Genomic DNA, 21900 nt, shown 5'->3' with positions numbered 1-21900 from the left:
TCACTTTCACACCCTCCAGTTGCAGTAAACTGCTTGCAAAGACTCCATGAGGATTCCTTTCCCTAGGGCTTTTCTATGCAACAATTCACCCCTCACAGAAATTCTGCTCTTACCCTGTTTACCTAGGGCTTGCTCTAGAGGAACACTTTCCTGAGCAACAACAGACTCTTTCTGGGTCTCCCTTACACCCAGAATCACCTCTGGCCCATCCAGCGGATTCCTACACAATCCCCTTTCAGGCAAACTTACAGACTTCCTAGATAAAAAGTCAGAAGCATTCTCCTTCCCTTTGCCACACACAAGCTCAGGAATCTTTTCCTTCTTGCTACCAGTTTCCACACCATCAGTAGGTAACACAATCACATCACCTTCATGCTCTCCTTGTGCCCCGGCTAGGATCTCACCCGGATTAGACAGAGTTGCTACAGCCTTTCCCAACACACTAGCAACAGGCAAAATACAAGCACCCGAATTGTCTGGTCTCTGGGATTTTACATAGACACTGACTGGAAGCGACCTAGTTACAGGGCCATTCTCCCGAGCAGACCCAAACTTAGGACCATTCCCTTCCTGGGCTTTAGCTGAATCCAGAACCAACTCTGAGACAACTGCACTATTCTCAACCGTCACAGGCTGAAAGGCCCCTTCTGTCTGCTCCACAGACCAAGAAGAGCCGGACACACTTTCTCCTTTCCCAGACACACAGCTTGGGATCTCATTCCCCTTGTCCCAGCACACAAGGCTGGTCACAGACAACTGCTTGGAGACCGGGGTAGCTCCCTCCATAGGCAAGTCAATACCCCTGACAGACAGAGACCCATTTCCTTCACTGTCCCAATTCTCCACCCAGCTAACAGGTAAGGTCCAGGGAGACTCATCTTCCACTCTCCTCGCCTTCCCTCACTGCTGACTAGACACAGCCATCAGCTCACAAGGCTGCCTAGGCTCATCCAAACTTTCCTTACCAAGCACCTTGCCCCTCCCCACAGATAAACTGCTGCTCTTCTCACTACCCTGAGCTACTTCCAGCAAATTGCAGTTCACTTTTACAAGCTGTACTAGCCAACAATCCATCACCCATCAAAAATCCACCCTTTCCTTCCTCAGTTAGGGCTTCCACCTGATCATCCACTTTAATCTGCTCTTGAGAAACATTTTCCTGACCAACGAGTTCTTTCTGCTCTTTATCTAACTCCAGATTCACTTCTGACACATTAGAGAGACATTCAGAAACTTCATTTACAGACAGCTCTTTTCCTTAGACAAACCTTTGGAGAAACCCTCCCCAGGCAAATCATTGCCCATAATAGACACAGGTTTAAGATTGTTCCTTTCCTGTGACTGTTTACCTGGACTGAACAAAGCTTTAATATATTTTCCCCAATCAAAAGATCCTTAGGCAGTAACTTCCTTACACCAACTATAACTTCATGCTTAGTACCATCCCATTCAAGGTGGATGCTGGCTAAAGGCACTCTTATGGTAAACTCACAGAGGATGACAACGCCACTGTAACGATGCTGGTTCTGGAGGGACCCAACTGAGAGTGCCGATTCAGGACAAATTGCTTAAAGCAGGGCAGTTACAGCCCAGGGCTGGGGTTTTTCCACCTCTAAGGCAAACCAAACTAGCCAAACAGAGAAGACTTTGGTTTTACCGCACTGGCTAACCGCAAGTCACACAAGCAATTCCCTTAGACACTCCAGTTTCCCAGTATCTCCACCAGTGCCACTCGTTATGGGGACAGATGGTTATGAAAACCAATACCCCAGTAAAAGAAAAAAGGTTCTCTCGATCCCAAAGGTCCAAGCCCCAGACCCAGGTCAATATACAAATCAGATCTTACCCACCAATCACGCTGTTACCCATCCTTTAGAATCTAAAATCTAACGGTTTATTCATAAAAGGAAAAAGATAGAGATGAGAGCAAGAATTGGTTAAATGGAATCAATGACATACAGTGATGGCAAAGTTCTTGGTTCAGGCTTGCAGCAGTGATGGAATAAGCTGCAGGTTCAAATCAAGTCTCTGGAGAACATCCCCAGCTGGGGTGGGTCTTTCAGTCCTTGGTTCAGAGCTTCAGTGTAGCAAAGTCCCTCCAGAGGTCAGAAGCAGGACTGAAGACCAGATGGAGGAGCTGCAGCAGGTTTTTATAGTCTCTTGCCATGTGGTCTCTGCTTTCTTTGTCCCAAGGACAAGCTGTCCCTCACACGGCCTGGAAACACCTCAGAGTTCTGTCCATAGGCAGGTCCCTGCACACCTTGCTGAGTCGCAAGGCGTGTCTGCCTTCTCTCAGTGGGTCAGTTGTGTAGCTGATGGTCCTTAATGAGCCATCCAGCTGGCTAGGCAGAGCTGACCCCAAATTGTCTGGGGTGTCCCCCAGAAGCAGAGCATAAGTTTGAACTACAGACAGTACAGAGCCAATATTCATAACTTCAACTACAAAATGATACACACATATAGACAGCATAATCATAACCAGCAAACCATCACCTTGTCTGAGACACCTCATTTGACCCCCTTTATATAAGATTTGGTGCCACTACAAGACCTTGGTTGCAACGATGATCTACACGGTCCCAGATTATGTCAATAACGTCACATAGGGCATTAGTTTTCATAACCATCTGTCCCCATAACGAGGGGCACTGGTGGTAATGGAATTGCTTGTGTGACTTGTGCTTACCAAGTGGGATAAAACCAAAGTCCTCTTTGTCTGGCTGGTTTGGTTTGTCCTGAACTGATGCTCTGTTGGGTCCCAAGAGAACCAGCATCATTACACCCTGTTTTTTGTGTTATGAGAAGGAGTAAATCACACTTCCTTATTTACTTTCTCCACACCGGTCATGATTTTATAGAGCATATAGGGAATATTCAAGCATATTCCCACTTTTGTCGTCTCTTTTCCAAGCTGAACAGTCCCAGTCTTATTAATCTCTCCTCATACGGAAGCCGTTCCAGACCCTTCTCATTTTTGTTGCCCTTTTCTGAACCTTTTCCAAGTCCAATACATCTTTTTTGAGATGGGACGACCACATCTGCACGCAGTATTCAGGGTGCGGGCGTACCATGGATTTATACAGAGGTAATGTGATAGTTTCTGTCTTATTATCTATCCCTTTCTTAATGATCACCAACATTCTGGTCACTTTTTTGACGGCCGCTGCACACTGAGTGGATGTTTTCAGAGAACTATGCACAGTAACTCCAAGATCTCTTTCTTGAGTGGTACCAGCTAATTTAGACCCCATCATTGTATTTGTACAGGTAGGATTATGTTTTCCAATGTGCATTTATCAACATTGAATTTCATCTGCCGTTTTGTTGCCCAGTCACCCAGTTTTGTGAGATCTTTTTGTAGCTCTTTACAGTCCACCTGGAACTTAACTGTCTTGAGTAGTTTTGTATCATCTGCAAATTTTGCCGCCTCACTGTTTACCCCTTTTTCCAGATCATTTATGAATATGTTGACTAGGACTGGGCCCAGTACAGACCCTGGGGGACACCTCTCTCCATTCTGAAAACTGACCATTTATTCCTACCCTTTGTTTCCTATCTTTTAACCAGTCACTGATCCATGAAAGGGACCTTCCCTCCTATCCCATGACAGCTGACTTTGCTTAAGAGCTTTTGGTGAGGGAGCTTGTCAAAGGCTTTCTGACAATCTAAGTACACTGTGTCCACTGGATCCCCCTGGTCCACACACTGGTCGACCCCCTCAGAGAATTCTAGCAGATTGGTGAGGCGTGAGTTCCCAGGCGTGGCTCAGCAGGAGAGGGGAGGGAGGCGAGAGTAAAAAGGAAATGGCAGGAGAACTCAAGGAGGGAACAAGAGGAGACCGAAGTGGCCACAAAGAGCCAGGCCTTAAAGCTGCAGCTGCATCAGTGCAGGTCTGAGGACTCATGCTGCTGCCCTTTTCTTGTATTTGCCTGGCAAGAAGGGGGAGTGAGAGGAGGGGAGGGGCTGAAGGCAGCCCTAAGGGGAAGCTCCTGTCAATCACTGCCCTGGGGGAGGGGCAGAGGTGAGTTGGGGGGGAAGTAGTGAGATGCACCCAAGCTCCACCCACAGAACTAACTCCACCCTTTTGAGGCACTAAAATGTGACACCCATAAAAGCAAATTGCGCAGGTCTCCATGAAATGATGCCCCTCCTCTGCCCTGTGTCTCCAGGTCCGAAATGAGAAAGTGAACAATGCTGACATCAAGTCAACATCCAACGAGCTGAATGGGGCAGTTCAACCTCACAGAGCTATCATGTCAGGCTGCCTGCAGACTCAGGAAGACGTCACGGCATCAGCTTCACACACAGAGCCATATTTTGAAGGTTTTCTTTGCAACCATAAGGGCTAGAGCAGTGGTTCTCAAACTTTTGTACTGGTGACCCCTTTCACACAGCAAGCCTCTGAGTGCGACCCCCCTTCTAAATTAAAAACACTTTTTTATATATTTAACACCATTATGAATGCTGGAGGCTTAGTGGGGTTTGGGGTGGAGGCTGGCAGCTCATGATCCCCCCGTAATAACCTTGCGACCCACTGAGGCGTCCCGACCCCCAGTTTGAGAACCCCTGGGCTAGAGTCTTAAATTACAGCTGGGATTGCTGGAGCTCCAGAGGCAGCCAGCCAGGGAAGGTCTGACTTGCCAAACAGGAAAGGGACAGCTCCATTTCAGAAGCGAGGGGTGGGGCTAGTGGGTCCCTCGCTGTGAGTCAGGGATGGGCTCTGGGTTGCTATTGCAAGGGAGTCCCTGGGGACAGGGGCTTGAAAAGCTCTTTGCGGATCCTGCGCAGGCTCCAAGGCTGTTTCCTCCGCTGGTAGTTCCTAAGCTCGGCTCGGAAGTCCTTGTGCCGCATGTGGATGTAGCCCTGGGGCTCGCAGAGATCCTAGAGCGAGAGAGAGAGCATGTGACACTTCCCATCGGGAGGGAAATGGAGTCTAGTGGTTAGAGCAGGGGGCTGGGAGTCAGGACTCCTGGGTTCTCTCCTCGGCTCTGGGAGGGGAGTGGTGTCTCGTGATTAGAGCAGGAGGCTGGGAGCCAGGTATGATGAAGTGGGACTGTTCTTAATGTTTTCTCTGAATAGTGTGGGGGTGCCTCAGTTTCCCCTAGGCAGTTCTTAAGTATCTCAGTGGTGGGGTAAGGGTGTATGATCATTGCAGAGCCCTAGAGGGCAGGTGTGTGCAGGGGTCTGGACACAGAGAATGGCCGACACCCTGTTTCCTGGCAACTGATGGCCTGGGCCCTTCACCCCTGCAAGGTGAGAGCTAAAGGGTTGGAGAACAAAGGAATCCGGTGACCTCCTGGCCCAGGAAAGGGACAAGGCCCAGAGGAGGAGGATCTGGAGGGTGAGTCAGTTTGGGGCTGGCTGGAGACATGGAGTGAAGGGCAGACGGGGTTGTCTGGCTCACTGCCCCCCAAAATGGACCCAGCTGAGGGGTCCCATTCTCTGTACCTACAAGCTCTGTGTTAGACCATGTTCCTGTCATCTAATAGACCTTCTGTTTTACTGTCTGGCTGAGAGTCACGTCTGACTGCGGAATTGGGGGGCAGGACCCTCTGGCTTCCCCAGGACCCCGCCTAGGCGGACTCGCTGTGGGAAGCGCACGGAGGGGCAGAGGATGCTGAAGGCTCCGAGGTCAGACCCAGGAAGGTGGAAGCTGTGTGAGCTGTGTGTCCTGCAGACAGGCTGCTCACAGAGAGGAGACTTCCCCAGAGTCCTGACTGGCTTCATGGGGAGCAGTTCCAGAGCATCACCAGGGGACTCTGTGACACCAGGACTCCTGGGTTCTCTCCCCAGCTCTGGGAGGGGAGTGGTGTCTCGTGATTAGAGCATGGGCCTGGGAGCCAGGACTCCTGGGTTCTCTCCCCGGCTCTGGGAGGGGAGTGGTGTCTCGTGATTAGAACAAGAGGCTGGGAGTCAGGACTCCTGGGTTCTGTTCTAGGCTATGCCATCCCCACCCCTGCAACAGCCCCCTAGGTACCTGGAAGTGTTGGTAAAACTCCTTGTAGCCACCACGCAGCACGTACAGCTCTGGGTACCAGAGCTCCGGGTACCGGTTGGCGTCTCGGTCCATTCTCCTCAGGCTGCGGCACCTGCCCCACGATAGAGGGATTTCACCAGTGACCACCCTCCCCATTGTCACTCTAGGGACCCCCCTGGGACCACTGGATGGGGCAGAGGTGGGTGAGTCTGATTGGCTGAAGTGAGCTTTTGCGGGCAGGAGGGGTCATGGGCACAGGAATTGTGGCAGAGGGCAGCTGTGGGGGGCACTGTGGGGTTAATGGAGCGTGAAGCCAGCAAGACTGGCTGGCCCCAGCCACCAGAGCCAGGCATGGGCCTCGCCCCGAGAGGACACAGAGCCGTGGGGGGCACCAGCAACCTCAGGCTGCCCCTGCTGCCCCCCAGCCATGGCTGCCTTGTGAGTGGAGCAGCGAGGTGCCCCCGGCTGGGCAGCATTGCTGGGATGGGAGCCATCTTGATCTCGGCCGGGTAGGCGTCCCAGTGTCCCCAACTCGGCGGCTCCTCCCTATCACAGAGACCTGGGTGGGGGACGAGCAGGGAGGGAGTGGGGGGAGCCTGGCGGGCCCCCAAGGCACCTACAAGCGGGGGCCTCTCTCAGAGGAGAACTCGCAGTGGAAGATCAGGGTGCTGCTGCGGGGGCTCGGGGTCGTGCCCAAGGGATCTGGCAGGAACCACCTTGCCACCTGCTCTTCTCGGTACAGATTCAGGGCACCCTGTGCGAGAGCAAGGAGGTCAGAGGGGTGCGGCGGGGGTGGGGGGGGCAGCAGGCAGCACAGGCTGGACCAGGGCTCAGTGCTCCTTCCCCACCTTCAGGGCTGGGGGAGCATCCCATAGATGGGGGTCGACTGGGAGCTGGCAAAGTGCCAAGCACCCTGCCCCCCTTCTCCCCATGCAAAGCCACTGGGCAGCCCAGGATCCTGCATGATGCTCATAGGATTTTAATAATTTCAAAATCCCCAGAGCCAGCACCCCACCCTGCTCCCCACAGTGTCCCCTCCTGAGAGCTCCCCGCACAGCCAGCTCCTGCCCCGCTCCCCACAGCACCCCCTGCTGGGAGGGGGCAGGACTGGAATAGCCGGGAGCTCCCCCCACTGCCAGCTCCTGCCCCGCTCTCTGTAGCACCCTTTGAAGTCGTGTAGCCAGGAGCTCACTCTCTGCATAGCAGGCAGCCCGGTGCCTGCGGGAAGTTGCTGGGAGCAGGACAGGTTGAACCGGGCTCTCTTACCTTGATGTGTCCCCCAGCGTATTCGTAGGGATAGCGACAGTCCACCACCACGTACTCCTCCACCACCCCAGCCAACTGGCCGCGCAGCAGGGAAGCCACCTGGGGGGGTGTAAAATGGGGAGGGGGATGAGCTCCCGAGAGGCTGTGTCATGGCAGCTCTGGGCTCGTCCTCCCCCTACCTGCCAGGGCCTCTTGCTTCAGGCGTTGGGCCCATGTTATGGGAGTTCACGCTGGCCAGCGTGCTGCTCAAGAGGGTGCAGAGTCCCCAGCACCAGCGAGTCAGGAGTCGCATGGACAGGGTGCAATGGGGTGTACTCCATCCTGGCTCTGAAAGAGTTAACTGGAGCAGGAGAGGCCAGTTAACCCCTGGAGCCTGGCCCAGGCCCAGTGAGGGGTACCTCCCAGCGGGGGGTCAGCAGACCAGGAGCGAAAGGACAGAGGCACTCTGCAGTCCCTTGCAGGGCGAGGCTGGAGAGTTGAGGAGGATCAGGGAGGAAGCCCTAGGGCAGAGCTGCCCTGGGACCCTCGCCTGAGTAGAGAAGTATCTGGCAGGAGGCCAGGGGAGACCCAGAGCAGCCCCTTGGGTGGGGAGCCCTGATAAAAGGGCAGGATCAGGCCTTGCAAAGCGACAGCGCTGGGAGGGTTCAGTGGAGGAACAGGGCAAGGGGAACCGAGGAGGGCAGACCTCAGGTGCGGTGTGAACTGGCTCCTGTCTGTGGTAATGCAAAGACCACACAGGCAGCAGCTGGGAGTCTGGTGGAGTGACCCTGGACTGCAGGTCCTTCCCTTCCCTGCTCTGGGGAAGGTGGCGAGAAGCCCCCAAGAAGGGGATGTGGACTGGTGGGAGCCCTGGGGTTATGGGCCCAGGCCGGGGGCGGGAGACCAGACAGTTGTTGGACGTTGTTCCCCAGAAAGGGGGGACTATGACGTTATGAGTGTAATATAATATCTCATTGAAAGGTGACAGGGCCAGAAAGAGTTAATGAACTCCCAGACTGACCTGACCCCGGGCCCCCGAACTTTAAAGCCTGGTTAGGAAGAGATGGAAATGGAGAGAGCTGTGAAATGCAGCCGGCATGGTGAGAGAGAGAAGGGGAGCTGTGTGCTCAGGGCTTGTGATGTCAGCAAACGAGGCTTGGCTATGGCTTTGATTCAAAGACCAAAAAAGGAGGATTAACATTTAGGAAGACACTTGAATGACATAGTATTGTTGTTTATATGCCTCTTTGAAGGTTGTGGTAACCTGTGTCTGAACTGTTTAATGGATAAATGACCCTGTGCTAATTGCCAGGGTGTTTGGGAGAAGGAAAGTTAAGCCTATTGTTTTCTCAGGCCAAGAGGCTACTGGAAATGTATAAAAACCCTGGGACATGATCCTTCCTCATCTCAGATCTGCTTTGGGTTTCAAGAAGGGGAAACCCTAAGCCATGAGGATTGAGATCCCCAGTCACTGACTGGAGTCACTGTGACGAAGTGGGACTGTTCTTAATGTTTCCTCTGAATAGTGTGGGGGGGTGCCTCAGTTTCCCCTATGCAGTTCTTAAGTATCTAGGGGGTGGGGTAAGGGTGTATGATCATTGCAGAGCCCTAGAGGGCAGGTGTGTGCAGGGGTCTGGACACAGACAATGGCCAACACCCTGTTTCCTGGCAACTGATGGCCTGGGCCCTTCCCCCCTGCAAGGTGAGAGCTAAAGGGTTGGAGAACAAAGGAATCCGGTGACCTCCTGGCCCGGGAAAGGAACAAAGCCCAGGGGAGGAGGGGCTGGAGGGAGTTTCAGTTTGGGGCTGGCTGGGACATGGAGTGAAGGGCAGATGTTGTCTTGCTCACTGCCCCCAAAATGGACCCAGCTGAGGGGTCCCGTTCTCTGTACCTACAAGCTCTGTTTTAGACCATGTCCCTGACGTCTAATAAACCTCTGTTTTACTGGCTGGCTGAGAGTCACGTCTGACTGCGGAGTTGGGGTGCAGGACCCTCTGGCTTCCCCAGGAGCCCCGCCTGAGCAGACTCGCTGGGGGGAAGCGCACGGAGGGGCAGAGGATGCTGAAGGCTCCGAGGTCAGACCCAGGAAGGTGGAAGCTGTGTGAGCTGCGTGTCCTGAAGACAGGCTGCTCACAGAAAGGCGACTGCCCCAGAGTCCTGACTGACTTCATGGGGAGCAGTTCCAGAGCATCGCCCAGGGACTCCGTGACAGTCACCCTGAAGATGGACATTGGACTGTAACCTGTGGACTATTTCTGAAAGGACTTTTGGCCACTACACACTCACCATCTCTGCCATGTACCTGGACCTCAAGAATTGAATTCAAGTCTGTCTGTATATTGATCTTTTAACCAACACTTTCTCTTTTCTTTTTAAATAAATGTTAGTTTAGTTAATAAGAATGGACTGTAAGCATGTATTTTGGGTACGATCTAAGTTATTATTTGACCTGGGTCTGGGGCTTGGTCCTTTGAGGTCAGGCGAACCTTGAACCTTTTCTTTTATAGGATGAGATAAGATTTTCAGAATTTACCATCCTATGTCTGACAGGTGTGTCTGGAGGGGGGCCTGAGGCTGGCACTTTAAGGGCACTGCGTCGTGTGGACGTCTGAGTACTCAGGGGGGAGATACAGAAGCTGGTTTGGGCTGGCTGGGTAAATCTAACTATTGGAATATTCACCAGCATGTGGGGTTTCTCTGCCCCGGACTGTTTGCAGTTCACCCTGAGTGAGTGACGTCAGCGCACCGTCATGGGACTGAGCGTGATCTGGCCAGAGGGCTGAGTCAGGAGAAGAAGCAGAGCTGCTGGACTGAAGCAGGGGGGCTGGATGAGGAGACGTGGAGAGCCGGCCGAGCGGGGGCTAGACGAGGAGAGCCGGCCGAGCGGGGGGCTAGACGAGGAGAGCCGGTCGAGCGGGGGCTAGACGAGGAGAGCCGGCCGAGCAGGGGCTAGACGAGGAGAGCCGGCCGAGCGGGGGCTAGATGAGGAGAGCCGGCCATGCGGGGGCTAGATGAGGAGACCTGGCCATGCCGTGTCCGGCTGTGCAGGGGGCTAGATGAGAAGAGCCGTGCCGTGCCGTGTCCGGCTGTGCAGGGGGCTAGATGAGAAGAGCCGTGCCGTGCCGTGCCCGGCTGTGCAGGGGGCTAGATGAGGAGACCTGGCTGTGCCGTGCCTGGCCATGCAAGGGGCGCAAGATGAGGAGAATCGCGCCATGCCCGGCCGTGCAGGGGGGCTAGATGAGGAGAGCCAGCCGTCCATGTGGGGACGCTCCAGCCGTGAGTCAATGTTTCCACTGGGGCATAAGGTCCCCACACATAGCTGGTCTGATGCCCCCAATCCTGACCTGCACCCCCTGCACCCTCCAGCTCCGCCAGTGCACCACCGTCCCCGCCCACAGCCTGCTCTGTTTGAGCCGGCTCCCCTCGGGCTCCACTGCCGCCCCTCAGGCATGTGGCTTCGTGCTGTGTCTTTCTGGGTGTGGCAGGGAGGCAGGCAGGAGGGGGCCTGGGCACAGAGCAGCATTAGGGCTGGTGCTGTTTCCCTCACCCTGTGAAGTTCCTGACTGGGGTGAGAGATGGGGGAGGCACCAGGCAGTCAGTCTGTGGGCACATGGCTGGAATGCTGGCTGCCGGGGCAGCTCCTCTGCAAATAATGGAGCCGCTTTAGGTTTAGTCCTTTCCTGTCACTCCCCAGCACATGGTTTGGCAGCGTCAGTCTCGTGAGACACACAGCACGGACCAGGACGATGAACAGGCCCACGATGCAGCAGCTAGCAGCAGAGCGAACAGGCAGCTCGAAGGATGCAGAGCGCAGAGAGAGCTGAATTGCCCACAAAACCCTCCACCCAGGCATGGCAGCGGACGATGTCAGAAATGAGTCTAGTCTGTATGGAGAACTGGCCAGAGGGGGGAAGGAGGCGAGGCGCGTGAGTTCCTGGAATGCCGGATCGAGGCGTTTGGGTCCTGAGGCCCCGAACAGAATGAGCCGGGGGAGGGAGCCGGAGCCGTGCTCTTGCTGCAGGGAGCTGAGAGCTCGGGCATGTGCGTGGAGCTGTGAAGACGTAACAGGTTCCCTCATCAGCGAGAGGATCGTTAGTGGGACTCATGATCCCAGAGCACAGGGAAAGGGCTCTTGCCCTAGAGAAATGCCTCCAAAGAGCAAGGCCAGTGGAACAGCCCAGGCACGATGACAGACAACGACAGGCACGAGTGCAGGACACAGACGGGCTCAGGCTGAAGGAACCCAGGAGGCAGGACTGAGGGACACAGATGGACTGACAGTGCTGGCATCCTGGTCCAGTGAAAGGCAGAAGGAAAAGTGCCCAGCTCTGGGCCGCAGTGCAGGGGGCGTGGAAATTCAGGCGAGCCGAGGGGAAGTGAGGTGCCCTGCACCGGAGACCTGCTCATCTCTGAGGGACTCCAGCCAGCCCCGGCAAAACTGAGCCAGCAAGAAAATGTGTGGGCAGAGGCTGCAGAAGGAGTCCAGCGCTGCGGAGGAACAGGCAGCTGCCTGTGCAGATTCTGCTCCTGCCCGTCCGACGCCCGCGCCCTGCAGACACTGACATAGCGCTGCCGCGTGGGCCTGGGCCGAGACCGAGACCGCAATGACAAGCACAGCCCTGCCGAGCCACCGGAGCTGCAAGGGAGGGCTCAGGAGGCGGGCTGGGGCAGCCCTGGTGCCACGCCCTGCCGGCCACAGGCAGGGGATGTGCTCAGATAGGAGAGGGGCGCCTGGTTCCAGCGGTTTGATCACCAGCGGCACACGCAGACTGAGCACACGCCGCGTTCTCGAGATGCCAGCGCTCGGACGCGAGGGCGAGGGGCTGGCGGCAGGCGTGCAGAGCAGGCAGAGGTAACACAGGTGCTCTGTGGGACAGTCTTTCCACAGCAACCCCTTCCCCTCTCCCATGGGGGCTCCCGGCAGCCCAGCCAGGCTGGGGGCCGTGAAACGATTCAGGCTCCAGGGCTGGCCAGGCCGCAAGGTGCAGGCTCCCCGGTCTGCCAGGGCAGGGATGAGCTGGGGGCAGAAGACGGAGGTTGTTTAAAGGGGACCGGGCAGTAATCCTAGCAGATTTAGGAGCTGACGTTGTAAGACCTGGGGAGAGCGGCCTGCCTGAGCCCAGCCAGGAGGCGGACCTGCTGGCCAAGCGCGAATGAGATCGGTCCATGGAACTGTGTGAGCTGCGCAAAGAATACATCAGCGATGCACAACGGGAGGAGGCTGCAGCCGCAGGAAATCCTAACCCCACCCTGGGGAAAGGTGGTGTGACGAAGTGGGACTGTTCTTAATGTTTCCTCTGAATAGAGTGGGGGTGCCTCAGTTTCCCCTAGGCAGTTCTTAAGTATCTAGGGGGTGGGATAAGGGTGTATGATCATTGCAGAGCCCTAGAGGGCAGGTGTGTGCAGGGGTCTGGACACAGAGAATGGCCGACACCCTGTTTCCTGGTCACTGATGGCCTGGGCCCCGCCCTGCAAGGTGCCAACTGAAGGGGTTGGAGAACAAAGAGATCAGGTGGCCTCCTGGCCCAGGAAAGAGGCAAACCAGATGAGGGGCTGGAGAGTTTCAGTTTGGAGCTGGCTGGGGAAAGAGAGGGAGGCCCAGACCTGTGGTCTGGCCTCCCTGCCCCCAAGATGGACCTGACTGAGGGGTCCTGTTCTCTGTACCTACAAGCTCTGTGTTAGACCATGTTCCTGTCATCTAATAAAACTTCTGTTTTAGTGGCTGGCTGAGAGTCACGTCTGACTGTGGAGTTGGGGGGCAGGACCCTCTGGCTTCCCCAGGACCCCGCCTGAGCGGACTCGCTGTGGGAAGCGCACGAAGGGGCAGAGGATGCTGAATGCTCCGAGGTCAGACCCAGGAAGGTGGAAGCCGGGTGAGCTGTGTGTCCTGAAGACAGGCTGCTCCCAGAGAGGAGACTTCCCCAGAGTCCTGCCTGGCTTCGTAGGGAGCAGTTCCAGAGCATCGCCCAGGGACTCCGTGACACCCACCAAGCAATGGGAAGGAACCCTGGCAGTGCCAGCAGCCGGGGACCGATGGCAAAGGCCGAGCAGACAGGAAGGGCCATGCTGGATCACAGCAGTGTCACTCCCAGGGACCCCAGCAAAGCGAAGGAGCCAGAGAACCGGACCGGCATCCCCGGAAGGGCAGGCTGCGGTAGCCCAGCGGAGGGACAGTGGGCAGGAGGGAAGCAGTTTAGAGAATGCCACGGTAGGCAGGCAGCGCAGCCACTGTGACAGAGGAGCTGTCACGGAGTTCCTGGGCGATGCTCTGGAACTGCTCCCCATGAAGTCAGTCAGGACTCTGGGGTAGTCGCCTTTCTGTGAGCAGCCTGTCTTCAGGACACACAGCTCACACAGCTTCCACCTTCCTGGGTCTGACCTCGGAGCATTCAGCATCCTCTGCCTCTCCGTGCGCTTCCCACAGCGAGTCCGCTCAGGCGGTGCTCCTGGGGAAGCCAGAGGGTCCTGCACCCCAACTTCGCAGTCAGACGTGACTCTCAGCCAGCCAGTAAAACAGAAGGTTTATTAGACGACAGGAACATGGTCTAAAACAGAGCTTGCAGGTGCAGAGAACGGGACCCCTCAGCTGGGTCCATTCTGGGGGGCAGTGAGCCAGACAACCACGTCTGCACTTCACTCCATGTCCCAGCCAGCCCCAAACTGAAAAACCCCTCCAGCCCCTCCTCCTCTGGGCTTTGTTCCTTTCCCGGGCCAGGAGGTCACCTGATTCCTTTGTTCTCCAACCCTTCAGCTCTCACCTTGCAGGGGGGGAAGGGCCCAGGCCATCAGTTGCCAGGAAACAGGGTGTCGGCCATTCTCTGTGTCCAGACTCCTGCACACACATGCCCTCTAGGGCACTGCAATGATCATACACCCTTACCCCACCACCTAGATACTTAAGAACTGCCTAGGGGAAACTGAGGCACCCCCACACTATTCAGAGGAAACATTAAGAACAGTCCCACTTCGTCACATCTCTCCCCCCTTCGAGATCGAACTGAGCGGGGTCACTTTAGCCGGTGACCTGGGGAAGTTCGAAGCCACCAACGTTCCCATGGATGCCCCAGCATCTCTCCCATTCCTTGGTAGGAGTTACACCAGGCCCTTCCAGTTTCACGCCCTCCCTTAGATCAGGGGTGGTCGATAGCACTCGCAGGCCGCATGTGGGAAGGTTTATGCAGCCCATGCCCTTTGGCCACCCCAAGAATGTCTCCCCATTGACCATCACCTTCTACTCCCACTGGAGGTCCGGGGGGCCTGGCCCCAGGAAACTCCACACAGACATATAGGTTGGGGTCAGGAGTGGGAGCCTGTCCACATCCCCAACCACCTGGCTGACGGAGTCTATGGCCTTGGGACCCAGCAAGGGAGCTAGACACCGGGGCTTTTCCGCAGGGTCCCCTTGGTTCAAATCGCCAGCCTGCTCAAAGGCAGTGAGGTGGGCATCCACACCCCCCCCCTCCTTAACCAGGGGCAGCAATTTAGTCTCGAGGTTCCCTGCGGAACTGGCCCCCCGGGATCTATCCCCACTCACCCCGGGGAGGTCCCCTAGGCCTCTCCGCCCCACCACCGCCAGTTCATGCTGCTGCTGCTTCTGCAGCTCTTTCTCGGGCTCTCGCTGTCTCCCACGGTCCTCTTGCTCTCTCAGACTCAGCTGCAATCCCGTCCGTCTTGATCCCCCGATGGGGAACCCGATCATGAAGACCCTCGTCTGGTCGGGGACAGGAGTCTTGGCGATGCCTGGCTCCCGCTTCAGCTGCTCCCAGATCCTGCTATAGCCCCAGTTGGGGTCAGGAATCTGTTCCTTAGAGCGGTCATCCTCCTCCAGCTGCACGATTAACTCTGCTTTGGTGAACTTTCCAATGCTCAACCCTCTCTTTTTGCACAGGGTTACAATGTCCTTCTTAAGGAGACGGTGACAGGCCGTCACTCCGCTCTTCCCAAGTTGTTGTGGACTCACAGGCCCGTGTGTTCTCAGCTCCCCACGGTTTCCAGGGAGAACCCCTAGTGTGCCAGCCCTTCTCGAGGTCACCACCTCTTTGCCAGGGTCGAGCTGCAGACTCCTCCGCCCCTTGGACTGCTTGCTGCAATCCCCAGGGGAACCCTGTTACTGCACAGTCCTTCTCGCTGGTCACACACTCCCAGGGGTTAACCGCCCCCCGAAACCGCTCCTCTCTGAGCCTTCAGCAGGCCTGGTCCTCGGCAATCCCCCTTCGTGTTACTGCTCCCCAGTCACTTACTGCAGGAAGCACCATCCACGGGGTGCAGTACATCCCACCGCTGCCACCAGTTGTCACGGAGTTCCTGGGCGATGCTCTGGAACTGCTCCCCATGAAGTCAGTCAGGACTCTGGGGTAGTCGCCTTTCTGTGAGCAGCCTGTCTTCAGGACACACAGCTCACACAGCTTCCACCTTCCTGGGTCTGACCTCGGAGCATTCAGCATCCTCTGCCTCTCCGTGCGCTTCCCACAGCGAGTCCGCTCAGGCGGTGCTCCTGGGGAAGCCAGAGGGTCCTGCACCCCAACTTCGCAGTCAGACGTGACTCTCAGCCAGCCAGTAAAACAGAAGGTTTATTAGACGACAGGAACATGGTCTAAAACAGAGCTTGCAGGTGCAGAGAACGGGACCCCTCAGCTGGGTCCATTCTGGGGGGCAGTGAGCCAGACAACCACGTCTGCACTTCACTCCATGTCCCAGCCAGCCCCAAACTGAAAAACCCCTCCAGCCCCTCCTCCTCTGGGCTTTGTTCCTTTCCCGGGCCAGGAGGTCACCTGATTCCTTTGTTCTCCAACCCTTCAGCTCTCACCTTGCAGGGGGGGAAGGGCCCAGGCCATCAGTTGCCAGGAAACAGGGTGTCGGCCATTCTCTGTGTCCAGACTCCTGCACACACATGCCCTCTAGGGCACTGCAATGATCATACACCCTTACCCCACCACCTAGATACTTAAGAACTGCCTAGGGGAAACTGAGGCACCCCCACACTATTCAGAGGAAACATTAAGAACAGTCCCACTTCGTCACAGGAGCCAAGGAGCCGAGTCCCCTACGTAGGGGAGCAGAGTGGTGTCCAGCCATCAGCAGCCACAGGACAGCGGTGGAGAGCAAACCGAGACAGCAGCGGAGTAGAGCTGGACAGCCAGCACGCCCGGATGGCTGGGCCAAGGGCAGGAGTGGGGAACACAGAATGAGCTTCAGCCCTCGGTCTGTGTATACATGGCTGGAATGCCAGCTGCGGCTGCCGCACCGCGCTGCGGTCCTTAATAAGAGTTGTTTTACAAGCATGGGGTCCGCGCGTGCTGTTCCCCAGCAGTGGGCGCATTTCACACTTACTGTGGCGGGGCTGACGTAACGCAGATCCCGGTGCAGGCCATCCTCCACTGGCAGAGAGCAGGGCTGGGGTCACCAACAGAGACAGGCATTGGCACAGAAACAGAGCTGAAGGGATATCCCTGCTGTCCCTGGGGGGGACATAGCCCCTGCCTGCCACCACACACGCCCTGTGCTCCCTGGAGTGGAACTCCCCCACACATGCTCTGTCCTCCCTGGACTGGGATGTCCCCTTCCCCCACACGCACACATGTCCTACCTTCCCTGGAGCCAAGAGGTGAGGCGTTCACCTTAGTCGCAGACTGGCCCCGGGGGCAGGAGTGTTCACTGTAGGGAGTTGGAAACACGTCCCTTGAGGGGCAGCCAGCACCCTCCTGGGACGGGGAGGCCGGGTGGATGGTCTGCGCCCCAGTGGGGCCTGGCGGGAAGGGATGGGGGTGCTAGCAGGCGAGGCCAGCCTGCCTAAGGAGAGCAGGACAGCCTCGCTGGCCCCAGGATAGAGGCCAGGGCACAGGGCCTGGGCTCTGGACAGGGCACGGGGATTTCGGTCACTGCCCAGGGTGATGGGACCTTGCAGAACAATTGGGCTGGGGGGCAGCGAGCTCACGGGACAGGTACGATCCACTCACCCTGGAAAAATCTCCGGTCAGGATCTCGCCGTCTGTCCCAGGGGCTAGAGCAGGAGAGAGGCCAGAGCTGCCCTGGGGGAGGGGACGAGGGGAAGCCGGGGTCTCAGAGACACAGGGACGGGGGAGAGAAGCAAACCCAGCCCCCAGCAGCACCACCCCGTCTGGCTTCCCTCGGGCCATGCCTGCCCCAGCCCCTGTCCAGCCTGGCACGGGACTTGCCCTGTGCCCCCGTGCAAGCCGGGCAAAGCAACTGGCTCCGTCTCTCGGCGCTCGACCCCTGCTGGCCCCATTGCTCAGCCAGGTGGGGCCCTGTCTGCAAGCGCCGGAGGTCTCTGCTCCCCAGGCAGGCTGCAGCTCCAGCCCCTGTTAAGGCTCCCACAGGGGGCCCGGGAGGGGAGAGGTGCCCAGGGGTCCGAGTGGCTGGGAGCGGCCCAGGCGAGGGCAGGCGGTTTGAGGGCGATTCGGGACTGCGGGGCGTGTGGGTCACCCTGTGAACAGTAACTGGGTGCTGGCAGCCCATTGGCAGAGCGCCCAGTTACGGTGCCCGGCCCGCTGGCTGCTGGTGCCGGGCTGTGAGCCCCGCGGCACGGCATTGCAGGCACCCAGAGCTGCAGGGCCGGTGGTGACAGCCCCTCCCTGCTCTGGGCTGATCCCCGAAGCACCCCAGCCGTGCTCCCCAAATATCCCCGCGGGCAGACCAGACAGCACTGCCTCCACTCACCTCGCCCATGCCCTGAGGACTGGCACTTCCTTCCCCTGGCCCCTCGATGGCTCCTCGCAGCCGCTTGCTCTGGGGAAGGGCAGAAGGGAGGGAGCCATGACAAGGCTGCCCAGGACATGGGGCGAGTGGGGAAGAAAAACGAGCAGGGACGGGCATGGAGCAGGTTCAGAGCAGGAGGCAGGTGGAGCGGGTGCAGGGTGGAGCCAGGCACAGAGCGGGTACAGAGCAGGGCAGGGCGCGGAGCGGGTGCAGGGCAGGGCTGGGCAGGGAGCAGGGCCAGGCACAGAGCGGGTACAGAGCAGGGCAGGGCACGGAGCGGGTGCAGGGCAGGGCCGGGCAGGGAGCAGGGCCAGGCACAGAGCGGGTACAGAGCAGGGCAGAGCACGGAGCGGGTGCAGGGCAGGGCCGGGCACGGAGCAGGGCCAGGCACAGAGCGGGTACAGAGCAGGGCCAGGCATGGAGCGGGTGCAGGGCGGGGCCGGGCAGAGAGCGGCTGCAGGGCGGGATGCATGTGGTGGGGTGCCAGGCAGGGAGCTGTCATGGGGCAGAGGGGCCAGGCACAGAGCAGGTGCAGGGTGGAGCCAGGCACAGAGCGGGTACAGAGCGGGGCCGGGCATGGAGCGGGTGCAGGGCAGGGCCGGGCACAGAGTGGGTGCAGAGCGGGGCCGGGCACAGGGCAGGATGCATGTGGTGGGGTGCCAGGCAGGGAGCAGTCATGGGGCAGAGGGGCCAGGCACAGAGCAGGTGCAGGGTGGAGCCAGGCACAGAGCGGGTACAGAGCGGGGCCGGGCATGGAGCGGGTGCAGGGCAGGGCCGGGCACAGAGTGGGTGCAGAGCGGGGCCGGGCACAGGGCAGGATGCATGTGGTGGGGTGCCAGGCAGGGAGCAGTCATGGGGCAGAGGGGCCAGGCACAGAGCAGGTGCAGGGTGGAGCCAGGCACAGAGCGGGTACAGAGCGGGGCCGGGCATGGAGCGGGTGCAGGGTAGGGCCGGGCACAGAGTGGGTGCAGAGCGGGGCCGGGCACAGGGCAGGATGCGTGTGGTGGGGCGCCAGGCAGGGAGCTGTCATGGGGCAGAGGGGCCGGGCACAGAGCAGGTGCAGGGTGGAGCCAGACACAGAGTGGGTGCAGAGCGGGGCCGGGCACAGGGCAGGATGCGTGTGGCGGGGCGCCAGGCAGGGAGCTGTCAAGGGGGCAGAGGGGCCGGGCCTGCAGACAGCCCTGTCCATCCTGCCCCTGTTCTTAGCCCGAGGTCGCGTGCAGCTGCCCAGCTGTCAGTGGAGTGCGCTGGGTCCCGGTGCCCGGGAGGACTCTATACATCCATGCTAGCGACGCTGGCTTCACCCACACTTCAGCACCGCCCTGTCGCTGCCCCCACCCCCACGCACAGCCTGGGCACCCCCCCAGTCCCTCTGCACCCTGGGCTAGAAGAACCAGCTGGGGGGCGCAAAGGCTGGTTCCTTCCCCACCAGGCAGGCTCTGACGGGGCCCGGGGCCCGCCCCCCAGGGCTGGGAACAAGCAGGCACCGGCCAGCCCACAGGGGCACGTCTGGCAACGTGGAAGGCCCGACTGCAGAGTGTGCCCAGCAGTGCCAGGGCGGGTACTGGGGCTGCAGGATGGCAGTGTTCGTGCCCTGGAGCCCAGGGGAGGGGGTATAGGACAGCAACCCGCAGGCTCTGCCCATGCCCTGCACGGTCCCTCCCCCGCCCCTCAGACACAGCCCGGGTACTCACGGAGCGGGGCAGGCTGCAACCCCAGGGCGTCTGTCTGCAGCTGAGAAGAGAAACCAGAGCTGGGGGTGAGAGCGGCTCCAGGCACACAGGCAGGGCGGGGGGTGGGGGGGCTATGGGGTGCACTGCATGTGCCAGGGGGCTCCGGGGATCAGGAGGGGGCTCTGGGGAGCGGTGGGGGGGCTCTGGGGAGGGGGGGGCTCCGGGGAGCAGGAGGGGGCTCTGGGGAGTGGGGGGGGCTCTGGGGAGCGGTGGGGGGTTATGGGGAATGGGGCGGACTCTGGGGAGCGGTGGGGGGGCTATGGGAAATAGTGAAGGGGCTCTGGGGAGTGGGGAAGGCTCTGGGGAGCAGTGGGTGTGGGGGGGAGCTATGGGGAGCAGTGGGGGGGGCTATGGGTAGCCTGTTCCCTGCCCCCACCCCTCCAGGTACCTGCCCTCGCTGATGCTGATGCTGCAGGCCTGGGGGCTGAGCGAGGGCTCCGGTGCACCACCTGGGACAGAGAGAGCGGGTCAGTGGGGCGCTGGCTGGGGGGGGGGCATGCAGAGGGGCTGGTGCTGACCTGTGGGTGTGGGTGTCCCTGCGGGAGCCGGCGCCTTGGAGCCAGCAGGGCTTGGAGTCAGGGCATCTGGGGACAGCCTCAGCCTTCTCCTCGGGGTGATGCTGTGGGAGAGAGCACCCTGTGACCACCCTGCCGTCCGCCATCACCCTCCTCGCCCACCATCACCCTCCCACCACCGCCACCCTCCTTGCCTGCCGTCACCCCCTCGCCCGCCATCCTCCTCCTCGCCCACCATCACCCTGCCACCGCTGCCACCCTCCTCACCCGCCGTCACCCCCTCGCCCGCTGTCACCCTGCCATCCTTCATCCTCCTCCTCACCCGCCATCCTCCTCACCCGCCGTCACCCCCTCGCCCGCCATCCTCCTCCTCGCCCACCATCACCCTGCCAACCACCGTCACCCCCTCGCCCGCTGCCACCCTGCCACCCGTCGCCACCCTCCTCACCCGCCATCCTCCTCCTCACCCGCTGTTCCCTTCTTCACTCACCCTCACCCTCCTCATCCTGCTACCAGGCCTGGGCCCATCCCACGCCCTCCACCGCCATGGGGGCAGGGTTCATGTCCCCCTCCCAGATCTCCCCCAGCACCTGCCCTGCCTGAGCGCCCCACTGGGGTGCACTTCACATGGGGGGACTGGCCCAGCCTCTGCCAGAGCCCGCCGGTGCCGTTCCGAACCTGGCCAAAAGGGGTCGCTGCAGAGCAACGTCAAGCCAAATACCCCAGCCCCTCCCCACCCCATCCCACCTCCATCCCCTGCCCACCTGTCTCCTTCCCTGCGGCAGGGCGCGGAGACAGGCCCGGAAAGGGGGGCGGGTACCTCTCCACGCAGCTGAGATGCCCCATGTTCCTGCACAAGCCGCCGAGCGTTGACGGCCCCAGCTCGGGGGAGAAGGTGAGCCCCGCCGGCGGGCGGGTGCCCCGGTTCCCTGGGTGGGGGCTGGCGCCCTCAGGGCTGGCCATCGCGGACGATCCTGGCCGTGGGCTCTGCTGCCAGGGCCAGGAACCACCCTGCTGCCCAGGAGCTCGTCCCCAGTGAATTAAAGAAGCCCACAAGTAGCTGGTCCCCTGCCCCTGGTCAGTGGGGGCGGCTGTCCTGCCTAGAGCTGCGATGGCCGGGGGCCGCTCTGCCCCCTCTGTGTGCCTCTGCCCGTCCCCACCTCACTCCTCCCGGCCGCTCAGCTCCTGTCGCCAGCCCTGCGTTTAAATGTCCCGCTGGCCAAACCTCCCTGGTCACCGTTGCTACAACAAGCTCTCTCCCCTGGGGACAACACTTCAGCCTCCTGCTGCCCAACTGTGCCAGCTGCCCCTGGCTTCCCCCCGCGTGGGAGAGCTCCCGAGGCCGGGCATCTCTGCACGGCCCCCCCTTCCCTTCGGGGCTCCCCCCACAGCTGCCCCTTCCCCCTCTGCCCCCCTGGCTGCCACTGGCCGTTGCTCCATTGTCCTGGCAGCACAAAGCCTTTCTCTGTCGGACGCCCCGCGCTCCAGGCCCGGCAGAATCCCCTGCGCCAGGCAGCCAGCCGCCTTCCCCTGCCCCCGGGGGCACCGGGCTGCGGGCACAGCGGCTCCTCCTGCCACGGCTCAGAGCCTCGTGTTCCCCACGTCTGGCTTGGCCGCAGACTGAGCCCCTGAGCTCTGGCCTTGCGGTCCCCACAGGACAGCTCCCCTGTGTACCTGGCGGGGTGCAATGCCAGTGGGGGCTCTCGGGCTGCA

General features: G+C 59.5%; 1 protein-coding gene across 1 annotated transcript; it reads right to left on the bottom strand.

Annotated features, from left to right (window-relative positions):
- Window positions 1-1871: 1871 nt before the first annotated feature.
- LOC125639719 (M-phase inducer phosphatase 3) lies at window positions 1872-21538 on the bottom strand. Its single transcript, XM_075131125.1, has 11 exons — window positions 21008-21538; window positions 20191-20291; window positions 20061-20121; window positions 19634-19673; window positions 17901-17969; window positions 17180-17251; window positions 16554-16616; window positions 7244-7342; window positions 6598-6731; window positions 5978-6089; window positions 1872-4881 (listed from the first exon to the last, which is right to left on the bottom strand). The coding sequence occupies exons 1-11, from the start codon at window positions 21148-21150 to the stop codon at window positions 4729-4731; spliced, it is 1047 nt and encodes a 348-aa protein (XP_074987226.1). The 5' UTR covers window positions 21151-21538; the 3' UTR covers window positions 1872-4728.
- Between the last annotated feature and the right edge of the window lie 362 nt (window positions 21539-21900).

The sequence above is a fragment of the Caretta caretta genome, chromosome 7 (assembly GCF_965140235.1).
Source record: "Caretta caretta isolate rCarCar2 chromosome 7, rCarCar1.hap1, whole genome shotgun sequence".
Taxonomy (NCBI): domain Eukaryota; kingdom Metazoa; phylum Chordata; order Testudines; family Cheloniidae; genus Caretta; species Caretta caretta.
This window is presented reverse-complemented; position numbering and strand designations above follow the sequence as displayed.

What these genes read in the sequence shown, in the direction of transcription:
- LOC125639719 (XM_075131125.1), bottom strand. Translation starts at nt 21,150, where the DNA reads ATGGCCAGCCCTGAGGGCGCCAGCCCCCACCCAGGGAACCGGGGCACC. An exon ending in ACGCTGGGGGACACATCAAG is followed by an intron (nt 6,732 to 7,243) that starts GTAAGAGAGCCC and finishes GCTCTCGCACAG; the next exon opens with GGTGCCCTGAATCTGTACCG. An exon ending in AGTTTTACCAACACTTCCAG is followed by an intron (nt 4,882 to 5,977) that starts GTACCTAGGGGG and finishes CTCTCGCTCTAG; the next exon opens with GATCTCTGCGAGCCCCAGGG.